This window comes from Dryobates pubescens, chromosome 1, assembly GCF_014839835.1.
Source record: "Dryobates pubescens isolate bDryPub1 chromosome 1, bDryPub1.pri, whole genome shotgun sequence".
Classification (NCBI taxonomy): domain Eukaryota; kingdom Metazoa; phylum Chordata; class Aves; order Piciformes; family Picidae; genus Dryobates; species Dryobates pubescens.
Genome location: NC_071612.1, coordinates 32,934,181 through 32,961,698, shown reverse-complemented (window position 1 = coordinate 32,961,698; position 27,518 = coordinate 32,934,181). Strand labels below are relative to the sequence as shown.

The 27,518-nt window shown below is 45.4% G+C and overlaps 1 protein-coding gene across 1 annotated transcript in view; it reads right to left on the bottom strand.

The window, feature by feature from the left end:
* Positions 1-27,518, bottom strand: part of NFXL1 (nuclear transcription factor, X-box binding like 1) — a 69,543-nt gene that overhangs the window by 33,328 nt on the left and 8,697 nt on the right. Inside the window, exons 8-16 of the mRNA XM_054163605.1 lie at positions 26,908-27,022; positions 26,432-26,556; positions 23,290-23,412; positions 20,901-20,991; positions 13,618-13,738; positions 12,666-12,822; positions 12,123-12,214; positions 10,549-10,570; positions 205-345 (exon numbers count right to left, since the gene is read on the bottom strand). Coding sequence (XP_054019580.1) covers positions 205-345; positions 10,549-10,570; positions 12,123-12,214; positions 12,666-12,822; positions 13,618-13,738; positions 20,901-20,991; positions 23,290-23,412; positions 26,432-26,556; positions 26,908-27,022 — 987 coding nt within the window. The remainder of the gene's footprint in view (positions 1-204; positions 346-10,548; positions 10,571-12,122; positions 12,215-12,665; positions 12,823-13,617; positions 13,739-20,900; positions 20,992-23,289; positions 23,413-26,431; positions 26,557-26,907; positions 27,023-27,518) is intronic.

Below are 27,518 nucleotides of genomic sequence, written 5' to 3'. Positions count from 1 at the left end.
CTTGAACTGGGGAGCTCAAAACTGGATGCAACATTCCAGGTGAGATCTCACCAGGGCAGAGTAGAGGGGGAGGAGAACCTCCCTGGACCTGCTGGACACACTCCTGTGCCTTCCAGCTGCAAAATCCTTTATTTTCCAGTTAAAGCCAAAGCTTATATTAAACAAACAAATAAATAAATGAATGCAAAAAGGACATCAACCTACCTTCTTTCCATCTGCACCACTGCTCAGTTTGGTGACACGATGACATTCTCTCGTGCAGCTGTGATTCTGACAGTCCAGAAGCCGCCCGCAAAATCTTTTGCAAGAGTAGGGGTTGGCAGAGTGGCATGGCAATGGACTAACCTACAAGGTTAAAAGGAAGAAACAAACAGAATCATAAAGTCATAGAATCAATAAGGTTGGAAAAAACCTCAGAGATCACCACACATTCCAGTGGCAAATTGCTCTTTCTGGGAAGAACTTTCTCCTTACCTCCAGCCTAACCCTCCCCTGGCACAGCTTGAGACTGTGTCCTCTTGTTCTGGTGCTGCTCGCCTGGGAGAAGAGACCAACCCCCTACTGGCTACAACCTCCCTTCAGGTAGTTGTAGAGAGCAATAAGGTCTCCTCTGAGCCTCCTCTTCTCCAGGCTAAGCAACCCCAGCTCCCTCAGCCTCTCCTCACAGGGTGAGCATTCAGGGCCTCTCCCCAGCCTCATTGCCCTTCTCTGGACATGTTCCAAGTGTCTCAATGTCCTTCTTAAATTGAGGGGCCCATAGTAAATATACACACACACAGAGAGTACACAAACACACACTGCACCAGTGCTATGTATATATCATAGTAGTATCAGGCACACACACACACCCCACACACACTTAAATTAGGTCAAGAGGAAGCCACAAAGATGATCACAGAGGGCTGGAGTATGTCTCCTGTGAAAACAGGCTGAGAGAGCTGGGATTGTTTAGCCTGGAGAAGAGAAGGCTCCAGAGAGACCATATAGCAGCCTTCCAATATTTGAAGGGTGTCTTCAAGATAGTTGGAGAGAGGCTTGTCTCAAAGGTAAGTAGTGATAGGATGAGCAGTAATGGCTTCAAACTGGCAGGAGCTAGATTTAGATTAGACATTAGGAAGAAATTCTTCACTGTGCTGGTGGTTAAGGCACTGGAACACATTCCCACAGAGGTTTGGAGGCTGCAAACCTCTAACTGTTCAACCCAGGTTGGATGGGACTTGGAGTAACCTGGTGTAGCAGAAGGTGTGCCTTCCCATGGCAGAAGGAGCATGAGGATGATCAGAGGGCTGGAGCTCCTCTCCTATGAGGACAGGATGAGAGAATTGGGGCTGTTCAGGGTGGAGAAGAGAAGGCTCTGAGGAGACCTTATTGTGGCCTTCCAGTATCTGAAGAGGGCTACAAGAAAGACTTTTTAGGGTGTCAGGGAGTGATAGGACGGGGGGGATGGATCCAAGCTAGAGGAGGGGAGATTTAGCTTAGACATCTGGAAAAAGTTCTTCCTCATGAGGGTGGTGAGACACTGGAACAGGTTGCCCAGGGAGGTGGTAGAAGCCTCATGCCTGGAGGTGTTTGCAGCCAGGCTGGATGTGGCTGTGAGTAACCTGCTGTAGTGTGAGGTGTCCCTGCCCATGGCAGGGGGGTTGGAACTAGATGATCCCTGAGTTCCCTTCCAACCCTGACAATTCTGTGATCTTTAATGTCTCTTCCAACTCAAAGCCTATGACATACACACACAGCGGCACAGCATAATTGCAGGAAAAAATGCTTCTTGAGTATCTTTGTTAAAAGAAGCAAACCAGTGCAACATCTATTTGAGATTTTTTTTAAAGCCTTTAGGTTCCCAACACAACCACACACATTTGGTTTACACTGATCATACCAGACAAAATCCTGCTCTATCAAAGAAGCTGCCCAACTTTTGCAACATATTTTCCTTTTTTTGTTTGTTTGGGGTTTTTTTTTTTGAGCAGACTACTACATTCTCAAATCTTTCAGTGGGAATCTTTCTCTTCACAGAAACAGTAATTGGCCCTTGGAATGTGCTGGCTGGGGAGGTGGTGGAGTCACCATCCCTGGAGGTGTTCAAAAAAGGCTTGGATGTGGCACTTAGAGCCATGGTTTAGCTGTCAGGAGGTTTTAGGTATCAGGCAATAGCTTGGACTTGCTGATCTGTGTCTAGTTCTGGGCCCCTCAGTTTAGGAAAGATGTTGACTTGCTGGAAGGTGTCCAAAGAAGGGCAACAAAGCTGGAGAGGGGTCTGGAGCACAGCCCTGTGAGGAGAGGCTGAGGGAGCTGGGGTTGCTTAGCCTGGAGAAGAGGAGGCTCAGGGGAGACCTAATTGCTGTCTCCAACTCCCTGAAGGGAGGTTGCAGCCAGGTGGGGGTTGGTCTCTTCTCCCAGGCAACCAGCACCAGAACAGGAGGACACAGGCTGGATGTTGGGAAGAATTTCTTCCCAGAAAGAGAGATTGGCCATTGGAATGTGCTGCCCAGGGAGGTGGTGGAGTCACCATCACTGGAGGAGATTTGATGGGGTGCTTGGTTGCATGGTTTAGTTGATTAGATGGTGTTGGGTGATGGGTTGGACTTGATGATCTTGAAGGTCTTTTCCAGCCTGGTTGATTCTATGATTCTATTTACTCCCTCTTTCTGAATTACACTCATGCCTTCCATAAAAGGTTCCCAAACTGCTTCAGAGTTACTGCTGAAGACAGTTAGTTTGCTTCCACTGTATTAATTGTGTTGTGGTCATCATAAATCCAAACCATTTTACAATTCTACAAAGAAAAAAATAACCTGCCAGAAGAAATGGCTTTAGGACAGGGCTAGGATTTTAATGTCTTATGATGTATTTGTCCTAACTTTCCTAAAGTTGAATAGTACAAGTCTTTCAGTATCACAAATATTAGAGAGGAAACTTGCTGTTCCCATTTCCTAACCATTATATAATATTCACATTAAAAAAAAAGTTTCTGTGATGCTGTCAAAAAATTGTGATTTTTTTCCCCCCCTTAACATCATGATCATTTTGCAGAGAAAAAGCAGGAACTAGCTGTGATGTTATTACACAACAAGCTAATGTGACATACCTCACTTGAACTAGACAAAGGGGGTGTGATCTTGGGTTAAGGCTTAAATTGACTGAAAATCTTCACCCTTCCTTTTCACAGAATCATAGAATGCTCCAGGCCAGAAAGGACCTCCAAAGGTCATCCAGACCAACCTCCCTGCAGTCAGCAGGGACCTCCCCAACCAGATCAAACTGCTCAGGGCCTTGTCAAGCCTCGCCTTGAATATCTCCAGGGATGGGAACTCAACCACCTCCCTGGGCAGCCTGTTCCAGTGTTCCACCACCCTCCTAGTGAGTTCTTCTTGATATCCAATCTTAATCTGCCCTTCTCCAGTTTGAAGCCATTGCCCCTTGTCCTGTCACCACAGGCTCCTGTAAACAGTCTCTCTCCATCCTTCCTGTAGTCCCCTTCAGATACTGGCAGGCTGTTATTAGGTCTCCTTGGAGCCTTCTCTTCTCTAGGCTGAACACCCCCAGCTCCCTCAGCCTGTCCTCATAGCAGAGGTGCTCCAATCCCCTGATCATTTTCAAGTCCCTCCTCTGGACCCTCTCCATCGGGTCCATGTCCTTCCTATATTGAGGGCTCCAGGCCTGTACACAGTACCCAAGGTGAGGTTTCACCAGAGCAGAGTAAAGTGGCAAAATCCCCTCTCTGGATCTGCTGAGAGGCCATTCTACCAATTTACTCTCTTCCTTTCCTCTCTTCAACTTCTACTATTTTAACTGCATGCCTCTACCACTTACTTTGAACAAGAGCAAGACAATTCAGCTAATAAAAATTAATGAATATAAGAAAGCTCCTTGTCTTTTGCTAGGTTTATAAGTTGATGGGCCATATACCCAGGTGAGCACTGGAACTGAACATGAGAGGACAATCCTCCCTTCAGTACTGTTCATGTTGATTTTCCTCATTCCTGAAGCACAAATATACAAACCCACTTGAATCTATTTGCCTGCAGAGATGTTTTCCAGGCTTCTCAGAAAGAAGGCTGTATTCCACACCAATTCACTGCAAAATACAGTTGATTCACAAGGCTTCTGAACTCCTCATCATGACCCACAGAGTCTCTGTGAACAGGAGGAATCTGCATGGCAGACTGAATGACGACACTAATGAAAACCTTGAGGCTATAATATCCAGCTACATTTCCATCCCCAAGTCAGAGGTGAAGGTCATTGTGCTTCAGAAGATGAACCAGATGTGGTGCTAAGGGACATGGTTTAGCACCAGCCTTGGTAGTTAGGTAATGGCTAGACTCAATGGTCTTAAAGATCTCTCCCAACTAAAACTCTGATTCTATGCTGGCTAAAGCACTAACACAACCATAGGAAGTAGTCTGAATGCCCTGTTTCATTGTGGCCCCTGCAAACATCCTGCAACTTGCTCTCTGGTGGCTTTTGTTTCTATTGACCAAATGAGCAACAGGCCTAATAAAGAGAGGGTCTGAAGCAGAGAATAGTTCTCCATCCAGTGAACACACACACCCCAACTGCCAACACTTTCATTGCCCCTAATACTCTGTCCCTTCTTATTCTCTTCTTCCTGCCCCAGAGTCCCAATCTCCATTCAGTAGCAACATAAGTAGTCACAGGATGCTGGAAGGTAAAAGAATGAATGAAAAGATGTACTAATCACTAAGGCCTGCCACTGCCCACTTCTCTGCCTTTCCTAGCTCCCCCACTTCCAATCAATTTTTTTATGACTATTGGTCCTGCTGCAGCTCAGCCAGTTACAGCAGATCAGGGCAGTAAAAGCAGATTAGGTCTACAGCTACACAATTCAACATGATGAGGAGACTTCTTCTACTGGGAGTTAGTCTTCCAGCAAATAAGGACACATTGGCTCCAGTTAAAGAGAAACAGCAGAAGCACATAGGCAGAAGTGGAACATCCCTTCTGGTATCATCCCTCAAGTACACTAGAGGAGATGTAATGTTGAATGAAGCCAGGGGAAGGAAAGCACACAAGCAAACAGACAGCAGTAGCAGCTTTTCAGACAGCCAACTGCAGAGAACATCCCAGCCCTCTGGCTGCATCCAGCATAGCCTCAGCTTGTCTCACTCATTTTCCTAAGTTTTGAGTGCAATAAAAGAGAATCTTCTGGAATCAACTGACATTTTAGCCAAAGCCAAAAGCATTTCAATTGACTTCAGCCTCCAAATTTTTTGTCTCCAAATTTTGTTTCCATTTCTTGACCTGGTGTGGACATGAGCAACAAATACAAAGGACAGAGTAGATAAAAATTTTACTTCCTCTAGCTGAAATGCATTTCTAAAATGGCTAAATGCAGGTCACTACTCTTGCTACAAAGATGAATATAAAAGAAGCCACAAACTCCACCAGGAGGCTGATGAGCTGAAAAATAAAGAACACAGATGAGAACCAGAAGTATTTTATGAGAGCTGACTGGAAAAAGAAAGGAAATAAGGAAGCATCATTTTCTGATCACAGGGTAAGGAAAGGAAAGCAAGGGGGGGAAAAAAAGTGCAAGAAGCTTTCCAGCACATCTCCCAAATGCACAGAAGCAGACAACAGATACATCAACTGGAAAATCAAAATGATAATCCAGTACAATAGGACAAGGAAGATTTGGAAATATTTATAAACTATTTAGCCACAGAAATGAATCTCATCAAGGTGGGCATCAAACTTTACCCAGAAGCAAAGTAATGATCTTCTTCCTACAAATATACCCCAACTAAAAGCAAAACAAACCAAACCAAACAGAGTAATAAAGCACAGCCTTAAATTCCTAACAAAACAACCCCAAACCCAAACAACAAAAGCAAACAAAACCCAAACACAACACGCACACAAAAGAGGAGAGAGAGGGGTTTCTATCTGCCTGGAAACCCCAAGACTGATACTACAGGATCCTCAAAATACTCATCACACAAAACCAAAAGCAGAATGTTTCCCTTCCCCTAGAACATTTAATGTCATTAAGCAACTACAAGAGAATTCAATACAGCAGAGAAATTGATACCATATTGAGTCAAGGGTTCCTTTTTTGCCCTCATTTACCTTGTGTGGGGCTTTAATTAATGTTGTGCCATTAAAAATCAAATTTTGAATATAAACCTGAAATGAAATCATGAGAGTTAAAAGGGGCACGTTCATGATACAGCTGTGAAATGCCAATGCTCACAGCAGTGCAAAGAAAAAGGAAGCCATCACATTTTCATTTGGGGATGGCAGCAGCAGCTGTTGATGATCTTCACAGAAAGAATAATTGGCCATTGGAATGTGCTGCCCAGGGAGGTGGAGGAGTCACCATCCCTGGAGGTATGCAAAAAAAGGCTTGGATGTGGCACTTGGAGCCATGGTTTAGTTGTCAGGAGGTGTTAGGTATTGGGTAATAGGTTGGACTTGATGATCTTGGAGGTCTTTTCCAAGCTGGCTGATTCTGATTATAGGAGGTCTAACAACAGTCCAACATAAGCGTACCACAGTACAGCCCTGAGCTCCTCTTCACAGAAAAACTTTGCTTGAGAAAATTGCTGCTTTAATCACTTGTGAAAAATTCACTGGAATTTCCTAGTGAAAAATCCCCTCAGGAGCTAGGAACTGCTATAGGAGGGAAGTGTTCATAAACACACACAAGCACTTTCTCTTGTTAACAACAGTAATTTAGTTTGAGGTAAAATTACATGTTAAGAGTCAATGTGACTGCAAAAAACATTAAACAGACATTACATGGTTTGGGTTTCTTTCCTTTTAGAGTCCTCAGAACAGTACAGAATCATAAGAGTTGTAGGGCTGAAAAGGACCTCAAGGATCATCCAGTTCCAACCCCCTGCCATGGGCAGGGACACCTCACAGTACATCAGATTGCTAACAGCCACATCCAGCCTGACTGCAAAAATTTCCAGGGATGAGGCTTCCACCACCTCCCTGGACAACCTGTGCCAGTGTCTCTCCACCCTCATGGGAAAGAACTTCTTCCTAACATCCAGTCTGAATCTACCCATTTCTAATTTTTTTTTCATTCCCCTCCCTGACACCCTAAAAAGTCCCTCCCCAGCTTTCCTGTAGCCCCCTTCAGATACTGGAAGGCCACAATAAGGTCTCCTCTGAGCCTTCTCTTCTCCAGACATAAAAATGTACACTGCAAATAAACACTGTAAACACCCCTCACACATACACACACACACACTAACAAATCATTCTTATCCTTGGCTGCTCTCATAATCTCAAAGATTAGGACCCTTCATTCCATTCTAGAAAGTGTTTAATCCAGCAGGAAGGAAGCACTGCACTCTGCTGGCTGAGAGAAGGAAGGTTTCATTCACAGATTGCATTGGGTTGGAAGGAACCCTCAAAGGTCATCTTGTCCAACCTCCCCTGCAGTCAGTAGAGACACCTCCAACTAGATCAGGCTGCCCAGGGCCAGCTCAAGCTTGATCTTGAATGCCTCCAGGGATGGGGCATCAACCACATCCCTGAGCAGCCTGTTCAGTATTTCACCACTGTCACTGTAAAGAACTTCCTCCTGATGTCCAACCTGAATCTATCCTGTTCCTGCCACACATCCTATCACTAGGATGACTGATGAGGAAGGTATTGGAAGGCAGCTCCAAGCTCCCCCTAGAGCAGGGGGGGACGTTCTCCAGGCTGGACACCCCCAGCTCCCTCAGCCTATCCTCATAGCAGAGGTGCTCCAGCCCTTGGATCATCTTCTGGCCCTCCTTCGGACTCATTCCAACAGCTCAGTACCCTTTTTATGATGGGGACACCAGAACTTGAGGCAGAATTCAAGGTGGGGTCTCAGCAGAGCAAAGGGGGCAGAACCCCCTCTCTTGCCCTGTTGATCTTGATGCAGTCATTTGAAACATTTTCTCTATTAGTAAAAGCCACACTGTCCACTGTTACAGGAAGGCAACCTGGTCTAGTGGGAGGTGTCCCTGCCCAGGGCAGAGGGGTTGCAACTTGTGGCCGTTTGACGCTGTGCCTTTAAGGAAGGGGCACACTGGCTAAATGTTTATAAAATATTTTGGTATTCTAAACGAGTTTCATTGGTAGGATTGTGGGAGGTGAGATTGTTAGACCCAGGGGAGCTGGGACTTTCTCTCAGTTTCTCTTCCTTCGCTGTTCCTTTCGGCTGGATCTGCTTCTGGCCAACTAAGATAAGATACTAACTCCTGTGCCAGGCCTCTCGTTCTTTCTTGCCCTGTTAACCGTCCTTATCTCTTTTCTACCTCTTCTGGGGGAGAAGGGAGGTAGGGGGGTGAAGGGGGCACAGGGGGAAGCCCCCTCTGTGGGGGGTCTGGTTTCTGGTTGAGTTAATTTGCTGTATATTCGTGTATATATTGTAAGATACCTGTATTTGTTGTGTTACATAGAATCTGTTTCCTTGTAAAATATACTCTCATTTCTCCGACTGAGTTTTAGCCGCGGTTTCTTTCTCAGTGGGGGGGAGGGAAAGCAGATGTTTAAGCTCCCTTCCAACCTGAACCATTCCATGATTCTACAAACATCACAATCATGTCCTTCTACACAGTACCAAAACCAGTAAACATTGCCTGCTAAAACAAGTTATATTTTGTGTCCAAATGAACAAAAGTTAGGGCAAGATTGGATGCCCTATCCCAGAAGTCAATAAAACACTGGCTGCAAGTTTTAGTGTGGAAAACAAAACCCCAAGCTGAGCTGCTTCAACAACAAACAAACAGTCACAGTTGGGACTTTTCATTCATTTTTTGCAGCACATTTTTCTTTAGCAAGCAAGAGGCTGCAAAGCAGCTCTGTGGAAGCTGCATTCACAGTGTGCTTGGGTTAATAAACATGCTGCACAGGCAGATTGGGGATCTAGAAACTTAGTTAACATCTGCAGATGTTGCCATCACATAATCAAGCCACCATTATAAAACATACAGAAAGATAATTAGAGATGCTCAAGCTGGGGGGGGGGGAGGAGGGAGAGGAGGGAATGGGGGTTGTCTTGGAATATTTTTAGGTGTTCACTGGTTTCTAGAACTTTTTACTAGTTTAAAATGAAACTAGGTTGGTTATAGTATTGTTAGCTGCACTTGGGTAGCGAGCTCATGCCAGGCTTACCTGCAGACAAAGCTATAACAGCAAGGGTTTTTTTAAAGATGAGTTTAGCAATAACCTTTTCAGATCAAGAAAGATGAGTTAACCTTACATTTTGTGTGAGTAACTGTGAGTTATTCAGCTTCAAGCATCAATTACATTTTCTTCTCATGCAAGACAAAATAGACAAAGACTTCATCCAAACCTGGAAAGGGTTGCACACCAAAAAGATGAGCTAATAGGTAACACTGAAGAAGATGCCACCACACTGCCACAGAATCACAGTGTTAGAGCGGGGAAGGGGCCTCAAAAGATCATCTAGTTCAACCTGTCTGCCAAAGCAGGATCACCCAGGGCAGGTCACAAAGAACACATCCAGGTGAGTTTTGAATGTCTCCAGAGAAGGAGACTCCACAACCTCTCTGGGCAGCCTGCTCCAGGGCTCTGCCACCCTCACAAGGAAAAAGCTTTTCCTTACATTCACATGGAACCTCCTCTGCTCCAGCTTGCCCCCATTGCCCCGTGTCCTGTCACTGGACATCCCTGAGCAGAGCCTGGCCCTGTCCTCAGTGTCACAATACATTAGAGGTTGGAAGGGACCTCAAGAGATCATGCAGTCCAACCCCCCTGCCAAAGCAGGATCACTTAGGGTAGTCTGCACAGGAATGCATCCAGGTGGGTTTTGAATGCGTTCAGAGAAGGAGACTCCACAACCTTCCTGGGCAGCCTGCTCCTCCTGACACTACCCTGCACATGTTTATAAACATGAATGAGGTTACCCCTCAGGCTCCTCTTCTGCAAGCTAAAGAGCCCCAGCTCCCTCAGCCTGTCCTCACAAGGGAGATGTTCCACTGCCTTCAGCAGCTTTGTGGCTCTGTGCTGGACTCTCTCAAGCAGTTCCCTGAGGTCCTTCTTGACCTGAGGGGCCCAGAACTGGACACAGTATTCTAGATGCAGCCTCACCAGGGCAGAGATTTGATTTCATCCATGCATGAAGAGATCCCAGGCACAAGAGAATGTCCCTGTATGACACCCATGCTCCTTATCCTTTTAAAATAAGCACAAGAGTTTCTAGGAGAACTGAGGAAAGTGCATGAGAATGAGGGAATAACACCTGTAAAGTGAGGGGGGAAAAAGAGCCCAGAAGTACATAATGACAAAAAGACCATCTCCTAAAATATTTAAACCACTAATATTTGAACAACTACAAGAATACACAGCTGTGTAAATCAAGAGTTAAAATTCCTGTCCAAGAATCTTTAAAAGTCAAGTAGTTCTATATTCTTCCAAAAGGAACTAAAATACCTTCTGTAAGCCCTTGGTGATAAGGGCTTCCTTCACTTTAAAATGTTCAAAACCCACCTAATATTTCAGATGCTGTTTGTGCAGACTGACAAAGTGAGATACCTTTCACATTCCATCTCAAAAGCACTTCCCATGACTCACCTCATGCTGCCCAAGACACTCCCTGCAAAAGAGAAGAAGCAGAGATTTAGAAGAGATGCCTTTGTTTCACAATGGACTTAAAGCATTGCTTTACACACAAGAACAATGCAATCTATTTTGAAGAGAAAACTTCCTACCTATGCAGATCAATGCCTTCTCTTTTTCAAGTTGTTTGGACTGTGGTATTTTATGATGGCAATCCCCAAAACCATGTTCCATGTGCAGACAAATTAGAGTGGGATACCAAATTAACCATTTTTATTTAAGAAAATCACCTGAATTGCTTCCAAGTATCTTCCGCTTTGGTTCTACCACACCACATCCTATTCTTTCAGTTATTTCAGGGAATGATCTAACCTACTCTTATGTTTACAATTCCATCCCTTTTAGAACAGGCCACAATTCCTAGCAAAGAAAAACTGCATACTGATAGAACTGGGGAGGTAATAAATGGTGACTCATTCAAACACTGATCTGCTCAAATGTAAATCCATCTTTTGCCCAACTTGTAAGGGCCGGGTTCTACACATTGGCCACAGCAACCCCATGCAGTGATACAGTGGCTGGAGAGCAGCCAGGCAGAAAGGGACCTGGGGGTACTGGTTGACAGTAGGCTGAACATGAACCAGCAGTGTGCCCACGTGGCCAAGAAGGCCAATGGCATCCTGGCCTGCATCAGGAACAGTGTGGCCAGCAGGAGCAGGGTGGTCATTCTGCCCTGTACTCAGCACTGTTTAGGCCACACCTTGAGTCCTGTGTCCAGTTCTGGGCCCCTCAGTTTAGGAAAGATGTTGACTTGCTCGAGCCTGTCCAGAGAAGGGCAACAAAGCTGGGGAGGGGTCTGGAGCACAGCCCTGTGAGGAGAGGCTGAGGGAACTGGGGTTGCTTAGCCTGGAGAGGATGAGGCTCAAAGGAGACCTTCTTGCTCTCTATAACTACCTGAAGGGAGGCTGTAGCCAGGTGGAGGTTGGTCTCTTCTCCCAGTCAACCAGCACCAGAACAAGAGGACACAGTCTCAAGCTGCACCAGGGGAAGTTTAGGCTGGATGTTAGGAAGAACTTCTTCATAGAGAGAGAGATTGTCCATTGGAATGTGCTGCCCAGGGAGGTGGTGGAGTCACCATCACTGGAGGTGTTTAGGAAGAGACTGGATGGGGTGTTTGGTGCCATGGTTTAGTTGATTAGATGGTGCTGGGTGATAGGTTGGACTCGATCTCAAAGATCTTTTCCAACTTGGCTAATTCTATTCTATTCTAAATCTGTGTGTCACTGAAGGCTATCAAATCACAATGGTTTTCTTGGCAGTGCTACTTAAGTCAGCACTGCAGGCAACAGGCATCAGAAACCAGCAACCTTCACTCTCAGCCCTTTCCTACAGCGAGCACACCCTACAAAACTGTGTATGAAACAACCACCAGCGCTCCCAGCTCTATGAGAATGGTGTTCAGCCTTGTCTCTTTGCATCTGCAGAGGAAAATATGGTTACTGACATGTCCATTTTTACAACAGTATAAAAAGAAGAAATCTCCTTTCAATAGCAAGCTTTGGTTGGTTGGTTTGTCTTTTACTACTTACACTGGGATAGGAACCTCGCAGGGAGGGCAGGGCAATGCAGTTTGAATGAAAGCTGGTTCAGATGGCTGCTCCCAAGGGCCTGCAGATTGGTGCTGAGAGCAAAAGAAAACACCAGTTGAATACAAAGCACAAATAGGTCTTTCTGCTTGACCACAAATATTTCATCTAAAGAGACCTAATTGTGGCCTTCCAGTATCTGAACGGGGCTACAAGAAAGCTGGGGAGGGAATTCTTAGGGTGTCAGGGAGTGATAGGCCCAAGGGGAATGGAAAAAAAACTAGAAATGGGTAGACTCAGATTGGATGTTAGGAAGTTCTTCCCCATGAGGGTGGTGAGACACTGAAACAGGTTGCCCAGGGAGGGGGTAGAAGCCTCATCCCTGGAGGTTTTCAAGGCCAGGCTGGATGTGGCTCTGAGCAATCTGATGTAGTATGAGGTGTCCCTGCCCATAGTGGGGAGGCTGGTCAATGATCTCCAAGGTCTCTTCCAACCTAAGCCATTCAGTAATTCAGAACACAGCAGCACATTTTACTATTTACTTACTAGGCCAGGCTGCTTCACAAGTGCTTCATCATGACAGGGAACAGGGCACAAATGACCACAGGCCAAGGTTTTCTGGCAGGACTGCCGACAGGGAGGACAGCGACCAAAGTGGCAGTAGTGTTTCTCCTGGGTAGAGTGGTGGCAGGTTGGTGGTCGACTGAAGTCAAAACCAAGAGCAAATCCAGATGGCAGCAAGAAATATGAAGTTAGTCACTGGAAAATTATGTTTAAAATACAAGGAATTGAGAGAAACTTGTTTGTTTAAATGAGTTTACTTCTCACCTTCAGCAGTGGTGAGGAGTGCAGTAAAATTATACAGGAGCTCTAAATTCAATTAAAACCAGAGCTGGGTTTGTGCATTCAAACAGCTATTGCAATCCTAACCCTGGTCTGTGCTGGGCAATCTTGCTACACCCCAGCAGAAAATACTCTCCTTGTTCCTTTTGTTAGTCAAATGCCTCACTGAGGTATGGCAGAATGTCCCAGAGATAACTTGTAGGACTGAGTGGAAGAAAGAAGAAGAGAATGACTTTGCAGATAGATTTATAGGGCACAGGATTTATGGGTGTGAAATTCGCTGTTTCCTCTGTTCACCTTATTGGGTTAGACCCTCAGGACACTGGAGGTGTAACTTACGTGGCAGTAACAGGAGGCAACCAGCCTAAACTGCCACAGGACTACAGGATTGGAAGTGCTCAGTAGGACAGAGCCTCCCCCTCGACAGCGGCAAGCTGCTCATGAAACCACAGAATCAAAGAAGTATTTGTTTGATAGGAAGAATTACTGCTAATATCCATCTGCATAGCCAGGAACAAAGAAGGCACAGAAGTAATATCTATATTCATATTAAAGGAGTAATTCTTTGCCTTTCAAAGCTGTATTTTATTATTCTCTTTAAGGACACCTTTAACTCCACTGAAGAACTGGAAGGCCACAGGTGTTCTGTACTGACCTGCAGAGCTGCTTGCATTTGGGAGGTTTGATGGTGCGCTCCCTGCCACAGGGCACCTTAATGACAGTTTTGCCACAGTTGCACTTCACATCCACAGTCTCTGGACACGGATTGCAGCTGCCTAAAAACAAATATATTAGCAACATCATCATCTGATTATAAAAATAATGGTTAACTAATGTAACTCTGAATATGCACATGGTATAATTGTCCGGGTCCATGTCCATGAGCTGGTTGCTCATGATTTGTTTCTGCTTAGCTTCAAATCCCTCTTGGAAAAGAATTTCACTGCTCTTAAAAAAAAAAAAAAAAGAGTGACAATAATCATCTTGTTTATCCTGCAATTAACTGCTGTCAAGTTAGAAACAACCCCCCTCTCACATCTTAAAAAAGTCAGCATTATTATAGCCCAGTTATTTGGGTCACACAACACTTAACAGTCTCAAGCTGCGACAGCAGAGGTTTAGGCTGGATGTTAGGAAGAAGTTCTTCCCAGAAAGAGAGATTGGTCATTGGAATGTGCTGCCCAGGGAGGTGGTGGAGACACCATCACTGGAGGTGTTTAGGAGGAGACTGGATGAGGCACTCAGTGCCATGGTTTAGTTGATTAGATGGTGTTGGGTCTCGGAGGTCTTTTCCAACCTGGTTAATTCTATTCTATTTACTGTGTATGTTTCGGTCTTCCAGGTCATCTTTCATCTATATTCAAAAAAGAGCCACAGAAAAATATAACAAAGTTTATCAGAGCACTGGCACAGGCTGCCCACAGAGGTTATGGAGTCTCCTTCTCTGGAGGCTTTCAAGACCCATCTGGATGTGTTTCTGAGCAACCGGTGCTGGATTCCACGGTCCTGCTCTGGTGGCGGGGTTGGACTCGATCTTCAAAGGTCCCTTCCAATCCCTGGCATCCTGTGATCAGATTTTATAGATTCATAGAATGATTTGGTTGGAAGAAACCTCGAAGATCATCTAGTTCAAATCCCCTGCCACGTGCAAGGACACCTCCCACTAGACCAAGTTGCTCAAAGCTTCCTCCAACCACATCTCCACAGCTTTGAAACCCCTCCAGAGATGGGGACTCCACCACTGCCCTGGCCCAGGCCTTGGCAACCCTTTCCACAAAGAAATTGTTCCTCATGTCCAACCCAAACCTGTGAGACAACTTGAGGATATTTCAGTTTGTCCTACCACTTGTTACTTGGTTCAACAAACTGATGCCCATCCCTCTAAAACCTCCTTCTGATTCAGAAGAATTATTAGGGTTGGAAGGGACCTCAAGGATCATCTAGTTCCAACCTCCCTGCCATGGGCAGGGACACCTCACACTACAGCAGGTTGCTCACAGCCACATCCAGCCTGGCTGCAAAAACCTCCAGGGAGGACGCTTCCACCACCTCCCTGGGCAACCTGTGCCAGTGTCTCACCACCCTCATGGGGAAGAACTTCTTCCTAACATCCAATCTCAATCTACCCATTTCTAGTTTTGCTCCACTCCCCCCAGTCCTGTCAATCTCTGACACCCTCAGAAGTCACTCCCCAGCTTTCTTGTAGCCCCCTTCAGATGCTGAAAGGCCACAATTAGGTCTCCTGGAAGCCTTCTCTTCTCCAGACTGCAGAGCCTCAACTCTCTTAGTCTGTCCTCATAGAAGAGGAGCTCCAGCCCTCTGCTCATCCTCATGGCTCTTCTCTGGACATGCTCCAGCACTTTCTCCCTTGTCCTGTTGCTGGACACTCTTCCTGTATTGGATAGCAGCTACAAGGTCCTGTGGAGTTCTTCTTATGCAGGGGACACCAGAACTGGATGCAGAATTGGAAGTGGAGTCTCAGCAGAGCAGAGTCAAGGGGCAGAATCCCCTCTCTTGCCCTGCTGCCCACATTCCTCTTGCTGCAGCTCAGCACACAGCTGCCTTCTGGGTTGCATGAGGGCACTGCTGGCTCATGCTGAGCTTCTCGTCAATCAACATCCCCAAGTCTCTGTCTTCAGAGCTACTCTCAACCCACTCTGCACCCAGCCTGGATTTGTGGCTGTGTAAGCAAGTCTAGATGTGGGATTCTGGCTTACTAATCAAGTTGCATTCTGGAACTTTAACGAGTAAAGCTTTGAAAGTGTTATCAGCAGCAACACTTTTCAAGCAATTCTGCCTTAAGAAGATCTGAGAAGCAACACTTCCAGAAGCAGATCTCTCAGTGGCTGAAAAGGCTGGAAGCATGCAGTCCTTATACTGCAAAGCAAATTAAATTCTAATATATTGTCAGCACCCAAAGAGCTGCTTTTACAAAAGAAACTGAAGATGTAAAGCTGTGCTGCCCAGGCTGCCTGATACCTGTACAATTTACTTAAACTTTCCATTAATGAAACATCTGCCCAGAGTCTCAAAAAGACAGAAGGAAGGGCACAAAATGCATATAAGCTTGAAATTAAGGTGAGAGCACACTGCTCTCAAAGCAAGTGTTGTAAGGTACTGCAGTAGGAAAGAAAAAAATCTTCTATTCCATGACAACACATTCTAAATTTAAGTATTTAATCATGCTTGCTGAAGAAGAAATGATCTCTAAACATCAAACCACAAACAAAAGAGATTAAGTCATCTTTTTTTTCCAAGGGCCTTTGCTAAAGGCCAAGTGGTTATTATCAGCAACCTCTAACATAATTACAGGGGTGCTGGTGGATGAGCCACCATGAGCCAGCAGTGTGCACTTGCAGCCCAGAAAGCCAATCACATCCTGGGCTGCATCAAGAGAAGTATAGCCAGCAGGTTAAGGGAGGGGATTCTCCCCCTCAACTCCACTCTGCTGAGACTCCACCTGGAGTACAGTGTCTAGTTCTGTGGGGACTGTGATGAATCTGTGGACCTCCTGTAAAGCTCAGGTGAGGAGTTCAGTATTGAAAACATCACTGTGTTCCCATGAGAAGCTGGAAACTCCCTGGACTGGATGTTGGAGGATGAGAAACTGCAAGATGAGATAGGAGCCACCTGGGCTAGCAGACTGAGTAACCATAGCAATGCTATCAGTGACCAGTGAGAACCTTGAGACAAGATTGTTAACCAATCACATGCAGCCACACTATCAACAGACACACAAATATGAGTTGCTTGCTGGAATAAATGGAGCCTTTGGTCTTTCTCTGTACTCAACTTGCAGATATTTTTGTTGCTTTTGCTGTCACCCTATCCCAGTACAGCGATGCAGTTCTGGAGCCTCTATTACAGGAAGGATCTGGAGGTGCTGGAACATGTCCAGAGAAGGGCCACGAGGATGATTAGAGGGCTGGAGCTGCTCTCCTATGAGGACAGACTGAGGGAGTTGGGGCTGTTCAGTCTGGAAAAGAGAAGGCTCCAAGGAGACCTAATTGTGGCCTTCTAGTATCTGAAGGGGGCTACAAGAAGGCTGGGGAGAGACTTTTGAGGGTGTCAGGGAGTGACAGGACTAGGGGGGAATGGAACAAAACTAGAAATGGGTAGATTCAGCTTGGATGTCAGGAAGAGGTTCTTCCCCATGAGGGTGGGGAGACACTGGCACAGGTTGCCCAGGGAGGTGGTGGCAGCCTCCTCCCTGGAGGTTTTGAAGGCCAGGCTGGATGTGGCTCTGAGCAACCTGCTGTAGTGTGAGGGGTCCCTGCCCATGGCAGGGAGGCTAGAACTAGATGATCCTTGAGGTCCCTCCCAACCCTCACAATTCTATGAGTCTATGATTCTCTAGGAGGCATACTGCTTCCTTTCAAATCAATGCTCACTTTGCAGCCCACTGCAAAGTTAACCTGACCTGCTATTATACACTAAAAATGAAATAATTACAGTATCACAGTATAACTAAGGTTGGAAGAGACCCCAAGGATCATCAAGTCCAACCTGTCCCAACAGACCTCACAACTAGACCATGGCACCAAGTGCCATGTCCAATCTCCCCTTGAACATCTCCAGGGATGGCGACTCCACCACCTCCCTGGGTGGAGTTAATTAACCATTAACTTTCAGCTGCTACTAAAATCTTACTGTGTAAGGAGAAATGCATGAATATAAATATTTTAAAATCAAAACCATTACCTTTATAAAGAATATTTCAAACATTCTGACATTACAAATCGTATTAGACTGTAGTTGGTTAAAGCACACAGAATCAGCCAGGTTGGAAAAGCCCTCAGAGATCATCAAGCCCAACCTATTAACAATACCTAACACCCCCCGACAACTAAACCATGGCTCCAAGTGCCATGTCCAATCCTTTCTTGAACACCTCCAGGGATGGTGACTCCACCACCTCCCTGGGCAGCACATTCCCATGGCCAATTACTCTTTCTGGGAAGAACTTTCTCCTCACCTCCATCCTACACTTCCCCTGGCACAGCTTGAGACTATGTCCTCTTGTTTCGTCACAGGTTGCCTGGGAGAAGATACCAACTCCCACCTGGCCACAACCTCCTTTCAGGTAGTTGTAGATAGCAATAAGGCCCCCCTTGAGCCTCCTCTTCTCCAGGCTAAACAACCCCAGCTCCCTCAGCCTCTCCTGATAGGGCTTGAAAGAAGTTAGTTTCTTTTCCAAATGGATCATCTTGCACCAGGGCTGCCAGCTACGTCTGGGTTTCACTGACAGTCAGTTAGTCACTGCATGCTTTAGCTCTCCATGGATCAGATAAAGACAATTCTTCCGGTTTATGTATTTTTTACACTGTAACTATATCCTCAATACTCCAAATTATGTCAGTATATTGATGCTGCTATTAGCTTGTAACTCACATAATGCTTCTGTAGGCATCAAGCAGAGTTTCCTAAAATAAAGATTAAGTAGGGGGGCTGTGGATGCCTCCCCCCTGGAGCTACTCCAAGGCCAGGCTGGATGAGACCTTGAGCAGCTGACTCTAGTTGAGAGGTGTCCCTGGAGTAGATGATGTCTAAGGTCCCTTCCAACCTAAGCCATTCTGATAGCTATTAGCATCATTATATAGAATAGAATAAACCAGGTTGGAAAAGACCTTTGAGATCATCAAGTCCAACCTATCACCCAACACCATCTAATCAACTAAACCATGGCACCAAGTGCCTCATCCAGGCTCTTCATAAACACCTTCAGTGATAGTGACTCCAACATCTCCCTGGGCAGCACATTCCAATGGCCAATCTCTCTTTCTGGGAAGAACTTCTTCCTAACATCCAGCCTAAACCTTTGCACTTAAATATTGGTGATTGTATCGTTTTGATAAATTTCATACACTTGACAGTGTGCACATTTAATATTTACAAAGTTCACTGTTGTTTTCTTAATTGCACTGCTTGGTTTTGATCCTGCTGTTAGTTATTAGAAATTATTGTCATTTTTAGCCAGCCTCTAAGTAGTATCAAACAAGAAACAGCTATTCAGTGTAAAAGTACATTCTGGAGAAGAGGAGGCTTAGAGGAGACCTTATTGCTGTCTACAAATACCTAAAGGGAGGTTGTAGCCAGATGGGGGTTGGTCTCTTCTCCCAGGCAACCAGCACCAGAACAAGAGGACATGGTCTCAAGCTGTTCTGGGGAGGTTTGGGCTGGTGGTGAAGAGAAAGTTCTTCAGAGAAAGAGTAATTGGCCATTGGAATGTTCTGCCCAGGGATGTGGTGTAGTCACTGTCCCTGGAGGTGTTCAAAATGAGATTGGATGTGGCACTTGAAGCCATGGTTTAGTTAGTCATGAGGTGTTTGGTGATAGGTTGGACTTGATGATCTCTGAGGTCTTTTCCAACCTTGTTGATTCTATGATTAGCTTACTTGGCCAACCTGAATTTCATTCTATGTTTTGGTTATGAACCAAAATCATACAGAAATGAAAAAAGAAATTTGGAGTGGTAGAGGGGAAGGAGAAGGAAAGAAAGGGAAAAAGGGCTGGGCACAGTTAACAGAGGAAAAAAAACTAACCACTTGTTTGTGGTGACAAATTCAGTAACAGGTCAAGTGGGACAACTGCCAGAGTTACCTGTTCTGTCTTCTTTAAGCCTCACTGCCTCAAAAACACAACTGCCTGCACAAGCTGTGAATTACTTCCCAAGCTGGTGCCATTTATGGTTCAGAATACTAAAGGAAATTAGAGAGGCTGCTCAGCTGCTGTTTCAGCAGGGCAGCAGCTTCTGTGGGAAAAACTGCTGAGAGGACGACGACTTTTTCAGTCCTTCCAGTTTGATCCCCTACCAAGCAAATGTCAAAGCAATTGGCTGGGGGAAAAGCTGTCAGGATACTGTGGCCGTTTTTGGCACCTTTTCAACCAAGGTCACTGAATGCAGCAGTAAACTTTTTTGTTATCCTTCATATAGTTACTACCAAGTTATGTTCTCTTTTACTAGGAAGACACCAAGATACATTTGAGTTTGGTTTTAAAATAATCTGAAGCCCACTCCTCTCACATGTTGCCTTCCAGGGTTTTTAAAACCCATCCAGACTCAGCCAGCAGTGTTTTCTACATGTAGCTGGGCTTTGTTATGCATATTCATGTGAACACAATTATTTAGAGTCACAGAGTATTAGGGGTTGGAAGGGACCTCAAAAGGTCATCCAGTCTACACCCCCTGCCAGAGCAGGATCACCTAGAGTAGATCACACTGGAATGCATCCAGGCAGGTTTTGAATAGCTCCAGAGAGGGAGACTCCACAACCCCCCTAGGCAGCCTGTTCCAGGGCTCTGTCACCCTCACAGGGAAAAAATTCTTCCTCATGTTTCCATGGAACTTCCTACGTCTCAGCTTCCACCATTGCCTCTTGTGCTGTCATTGGGCATCACCCAGCAGAGCCTGGCTCCATCCTCTTGGCACTCACCCTGCACAACTTTATCAACATTAATGAGGTCACCTCTCAGTCTCCTCTTCACCAAGCTAAAGAGCCCCAGCACCCTCAGTCTCTCCTCATAAGGGAGATGTTCTACTCCCTTAATCATTTTTGTGGCTTTGCCATGGACTCTTTCAAGCAGCTCCCCGAGGGGCACAGAACCTGGACACCATTTCAGAAGCGGCTTCACCAGGGCAGAGTAGATGGGGAGGAGAGTAAGTCAAGCTATGGATGTTGAATTGAGCAGCTGGAAATGGGACAGAGCATTTTCAGAGGAATAATGCTAAGCACAATTACCAGGTAAAAGTTCAGGTTGTCATGAAGTCCTTGCACTCTAACCAGCACTAATAGCCTTTCAAACACATTGCCTCCACAGAAAAATCACATGCAACAAGGGAGAGAATTCATTAAAGCACCATACAGAGTCATGTAAGCACAAAGACTGGCATAACTAAACAACATTCCATCAGCACAGGGATCATTCAATCATTCTTACCTCTATGGCAGCCTGAAGGACATTTGTGATTTCTGCAGCCCAGAGTCCGCCCACAGACCTGATCACAAGGTGGGCAGTTTCCAGAACAGCACTGTTAAAAAACAAATACACTTCATACAACTGGAAATTCAGGCATTTGTGGTGTAAATGTGTTCTTTTTTACAATCTCGGTTTTACAGTATTTCTTTAAAAGAAAACACCCATACAATTTAGTCAAATGTACTAAATGTACTATTCATGTACAGCATAGCCAGCAGGTCGAGGGAAGTGATTCTCCCTCTCTACTCTGCTCTGCTGAGACCCCACCTAGAGTACTGTTTCCAGTTCTGGAGCCCCTAGGACAGGAAGGATCTGGAAGGTGTCCAGAGAAGGGCCACGAGGATGATTAAAGGGGTTGGAGGTCCTCTCCTATGAGGATAGACTGAGAGAGTTGGGGCTGTTCAGCCTAGAGAAGAGAAGGCTCCCAGGAGACCTAATTGTGGCCTTCCAGTATCTGAAGGGGGCTACAAGAAAGCTGGGGAGGGAATTCTTAAGGTGTCAGGGAGTGATAGGACTGGGGGGAATGGAAAAAAACCTAGAAATGGGTAGACTCAGTTTGGATGTTAGGAAGAAGTTCTTCCCCATGAGGGTGGTGAGACACTGGCACAGGTTGCCCAGGGAGGTGGTGGAAGCCTCCTCCCTGGAGGTTTTGAAGACCAGGCTGGATGTGGCTCTGAGCAACCTGCTGTAGTATGAGGTGTCCCTGCCCATGGCAGGGGGGTTGGAACTGGATGATCATTGAAGTCCCTTCCAACCCTGACAAATCTATGATTATATGAAAATTTCTTCCAGGCATAGAAAGGAGACAACCTGTAAAGCTGTCTGTTAAAAATTCAGATTATAATACAAGAGGGAAATGCATATTGGAAAGCATCATTTCAACACACCAAATAGGCAGAGAGCTTCCAAAAAGTGTAAGAACTTTTTTAGTTTTCAATTTCTTACAATGTATTAGTTCAAAATCCTTTCAGAAGCTTACGCAGAGGATATTCAACATTCTGCCACCATCACTCTGCAGTTTCTTCCACGTTTGTACAATATCATCCTGGCAAAAAGATGTTGCTAACCACCTTCTTTACTTTCATTTTATGTATCACCTTTGCAGGAAACTTTCAAGATCATTTCTTTACTGCCCTAATAGGAAGTAGTAATGTGGAAGAATCAGAATACAAAACACCATCACCATATGCCAGGTCAGGAGAGATCCCCATTTGTATCTATTAAACTGAAAGGAACCTTCCTTCTAACCTCTATCAAGAAGGATGGCAATTAGGAAGAGAAAGCTGGATTTATTTGTTTGTTTATTTTTGCTTAATGATTCCAAGATTGCATTTACTTATTTTGCTGCTTTTTCACATGAAGTAAATTCACTGTAACAATACTCAAAAATACTGAAGAATAAAACTGTGGTTTTTTAATGCCTCTTTGTGGTAAGGAGCCAAACTTTTGTCATGTCTTCATTCACACATACCAGGCAATTATACATATTAGGAAGAAATTCTTTACAGTTAGAGTGGTGAGACACTGGAACAGATTGTCCATAGAGGTTATTGATGCCCCCTCCCTGGAGGTGTTCAGAGCCAGGTTGGATGAGGCCTTGAGCAACGTGGTCTAGTGGAAGGTGTCCTTGCCCATGAAACTAGATGATCTTTAAGGTCTCTTCCAACCCAAACCATTCTATGAACTTCCAGGCCTTCTTGAAGTAATCCAACTAAAAAGATAGGCCTGAGCTATCAGTCATTCCTTAGGTTTCTAATCAGAAGTGAAACAATGCTCAAATTTCCAGTTGTCAAAACACTGCTCATTGCAGTGCTGTATGTTGGAAGGTGGGGTGGAATGATGACTTGTGAAAAGTAAGAGTATGCCCCTTACTAAATCACGAGAGACTCAGAGCTCTTCCTACAAATTAAGGAAATAAATCATGGAATCATAGATTAGATTTTGTTGGAAAAGACCTTTAAGACCATCAAGTGCAGCCATTCTCTAACTCTATCAAGCCTGGTGCTCCTGAAATTGATCTGGTGACAATGGCTCAAGCACAGGCTTGACTAAGTGAAGGAGGTGAAGGGGAATGGATCTAACTATTTCAGAATGCATAGAACATCAGTTACTAAAGTATCTGAAAGCTTTCTAGGGTCAAAATTCCCTCCTGGATTTTAAGGCCAGATTTGAAGCATAGTGACAGGGAATTCTAGTATACCTCAAACTAATCTGAGTAATACTGAAGAAAACTCCTCTTTCTTTACTCTAACAGGCATGGAATGACAGACTGATGTGATGTACTGCAGCTAAATTGCCAAAAACATTCTCTAAACAACAGACTGGAGCAAGATCATCTCTGGACACTCACCTTTCTCCTGCACTGGTGCTTTTGGCAATCACGAGTTTTAGTGCACTTTGTTTCACACAGGTATGGCTTGTGGCACGGCATGCGTTTAGTGTGCTTCCCACAGCGGCACTGCTTCTCCACTTCCTGGGCAGCAGACGGGGGGGGGGAAAAAGGAGCCTGTTTTTCATACCAAAAGAAAACACACCCCAAAAGAGCAGAAAATAAAATGTTCTTTTACTGCTAGTAAATAAAACTTCATGGGACAGTGATGCTCTATCACAACAGGAAGTATATTGCGTGCTCTGGGCAGATCTGGGGACCTTGTGCCAGTCTTGTAGAATAGAATAGAATTAACCAGGTTGGAAAAGACCTTTGAGATCATCAAGTCCAATCTATCATCCAACACCATCTAATCAACTAAACCATGGTACCAAGTGCCTCATCCAGGCTCTTCATAAACACCTTCAGTGATAGTGACTCCACTACCTCCCTGGGCAGCACATTCCAATGGCCAATCTCTCTTTCTGGGAACAACTTCTTCCTAACATCCAGCCTAAACCTCTCCTGGCACAGCTTGAGACTGTGTGCTCTTGTTCTGGTGCTGGTTTCAGGCGCTGCTCTAGGTGGTACCTCACTGTAGCCTTGGTCCCACCGAGACAGAAGCCACTTCAAGGGGGTCACTCAAGCACAGCATGCAAGATGTCAAGCACAAAGGCTGAAAACACTTATACAAGAAGGAACAGTGTGGCCAGCAGGAGCAGGGAAGTCATTCTGCCCTGTACTCAGCACTGTTTGGGCCACACCTTGAGTCCTGTGTCCAGTTCTGGGCCCCTCAGTTTAGGAAAGATGTTGACTTGCTCGAGCCTGTCCAGAGAAGGGCAACAAAGCTGGGGAGGGCTTTGGAGTACAGCCCTGTGAAGAGAGGCTGAGGGAGCTGGGGTTGCTTAGCCTGGAGTAGAGGAAGCTCAGGGGAGACCTTATTGCTGTCTACAACTACCTGAAGGGAGATTGTAACCATGTGGGGGCTGGTCTCTTCTCCCAGGCAACCTCTGACAGAACAAGAGGACACAGTCTCAAGCTGCACCAGGGGAGGTTTAGGCTGGATGTTAGGAAGAAGTTCTTCACAGAAAGAGAGATTGGCCATTGGAATGTGCTGCCCAGGGAGGTGGTGGAGTCACCATCACTGGAGGTGTTCAGGGAGAGACTAGATGAGGCACTTGGTACCATGATTTAGTTGATTAGATGGTGTTGGGTGATAGGTTGGACTCGATCTCAAAGGTCTTTCCAACGTGGTTAATTCTATTCTACTCTCTCTCTCCTGCACAGTATCCTAGATTCACCCACCATGGATAGAGACAACTTAAATAGATAAGCCTGACCTTCATCCCTGCTATCATGTGCTAACTGTTTTCACCATAGAATTTGTAGCCAAAGTTAGTTCAGGAAGAGATAATTGAGAACAGACAGAACAACAGCTTTATGGGCCAGGTCACAGTAGCTCCAGAGATATTTACAGAGCAGAGCAAAACACTGTTTTCTTACTAACAAGGAAATATCCTTGTTACAGCACCTAAATTGTCTAATATACAAAGAGTATAACAGGAGAAAGCAGCAAGGAGGCTAGAAGAGCTTAGGAAAAATTGAAGTGTCTTTTAAGGCATAATTAATTATTTTTAAAAAAAATTAAATCCCAAACCCCAAACTCAACAATCAAGCCAAAACAAACCTTCATTCATGCCTCAACTTGGATTCATGACAGAACCACAAAATTGTTTGGGTTGGAAAAGATCCTCAACCCTTATCTACCTCTAACACCCCAGCCCCACATCTTTGCCTTGATCTGATCAACACCTCCAGGGATGAGGATTCGACCACTTCCCAGGGGAGGCGGTGTCAGTCTTTCAGAACCATTTCAGTAAAGTTTCTGCTAATAACCAACCTAAGCCTCCCTTGGTGCAACTTGAAGCCTCTCCTCCTATCATTTGTTGCTAGGGAGAAAGGACCAACCTCCACCATCATCTATCCTCCTTTCAGAAGGTTGTAAAAAGCAAGAAGGTCTCCCCTCAGCCTACTTTTCTCCAGACTAAACAACTTCAGTTCCCTCAGCAGCTCCTTACTGTGGGGGACTGTGATGAATCTGTGGACCTTCTGAAGAGCTCTGGTGAGGAGTTCAGTATTGAAAACATTATTGAAAACATCACTGTGTTCCCATGAGAAGCTGGAAACTCCCTGGACTGGATGTTGGAGGATGAGAAACCGCAAGATAAGATAGGAGGCTACCTGGCCTAGCTTAACAAGTAACTATAGCAATGCTATCACTAACCCCTAAGAATCTTGAGAAGAGTCTGTTAGCCAGTCACACGCAGCCACACTAACAAGACAGATACAAATACGTGTTGCTTGCTAGAATAAACAGAGTCTTTTGTCTTTCTCTATACTCTGCTTGTTTTTCATCTTCGTTGCTTTTGACCATGCCCCTGTCCCTATCCCCACAGCGACACCTCACCAGACCTGTTTCTCCACACCCTTCACCAGCTTCATTGCCCTTAATTTTGAATCATGCTGGGGCAGGAGAAGAGTAGGGGGAAAAACATGCTGCATGGATTCTGTGACAGGTGACTGAATTGTCCTTGGAAGGCTTGCACTATTTCAGGTACACAGTGTTTAAGAAACCTAACTGGCCTGTACCAAATGGATCAAGGTTCCCAGAAGATGATGGAAGCTGGTTGGTCAGCTTGCTTCTGCCTCAGGCCATCCATACGGCCTCCCATGATGAAGTAAATGCTGATCCAGCCGTCGAAGGAAGCTGCAGGCAGGACTGAGGGGTTCCTGGGACACCACTGGCTATCAAAGCACCACTGGGTGTTTGTGGGCAGCTCATACAGCACCTCTCTCCTGTGCTGGGGTTGGAGCAGAGGATCTTTGCATCCTTCCCACAGCTCAGCAGCAGCTCTGAATCTGCCACACTCCAAGCAATGGCCAATACACCCCTTGCATGGCTTTCTAGAACACGAAGAGGCACATCTTAGGTCCCACATCTAGATCACAGGCAACCTGTCATCCTCTGAGGCCAAAACCATCTGGGTAGCCACATCAGGGTGCCATGCCAGGCCTGAGCAGTGCATCCTGTAACAAGACATGAAGCTGCTCCAATGAGACTAACCTGCCTGCATATTTCACAGGGACCTCGATGGCAGCGCTGGGAACATCTGTGGATGCCACATTCCAGAACTTTGTCACAACTGTCACCACAGGTGGGCACATCTTCTGTACAAGGCAATGTAAACTCTAGACAGAGAGAGAGAAGCACAGGCAAAGACTTAGAAAAGAGGCCAAAATACTTAGCAAGCATGAGCTCAGAAGACAAGACTCTCTCGATTTTCCCCCCCAAAGCTTCTCTACAATTACTCAGTTATTCACATTGCCAAGCAAACCCCTGCTGACAAACAAGGCTTTGAAACAATTCAGCAAAACAATTAAAGGAAACAGGCACAGTTCACTCTTAAGAACTTGTCATGGCCCCTGTCCTGCAGAATTAAGCTGAACTCATGACTGTCAAAGACTGGATGACTTTGATTTAATTTATCTTTTTCTTTTCTATTTTACATTAATGAAGTATTTCTTTAAAAGGCAGCTTACTTGATTTTCCACATGGACAGGACCTTTTCCCAGAACGAGGACAGTCTCCACAGGGACCAGAATGACAAACTTGTTCACACGTGTGATTGCCACAAGGCAAAGGTTTCCCACACACCTGGAAAACTCAAGAGAAACCAAGTCAATGCAAGGGAATGGAACTGCATCCCAAAACCAAAGCAACTCAAGAGGGAAAACTAGGGGTGAGACAAATCTGGAGCAAATATAACTGCTTCTGAATTTTTACTCTTTCTAAACTTATATTTGCTGAATTGACCAAACAAAACTGATCACCCTGCAATGACCCTGGCTGGAAGTGCACAGCACACTGAGAAGTTAGTGGTTCGCAGAACAGTTAACCTGAGTAGTCCCAAACCTCTGCTGTGCTGCCTGTACAGCTTGGCCTTAAGCCCTGTGCTGTGCTGCATGTACTCCTTGGTTACAGGATAGAATAGAATACAGAATTAACCAGGTTGGAAAAGACCTCAGAGATCATCAAGTCCCACCTGTCATCCAACACCATCTAATCAACTAAACCATGGCATCAAGCGCCCCATCAAGTCTCTTCCTAAACACCTCCAGGGATGGTGACTCCACCACCTCCCTGGGCAGCA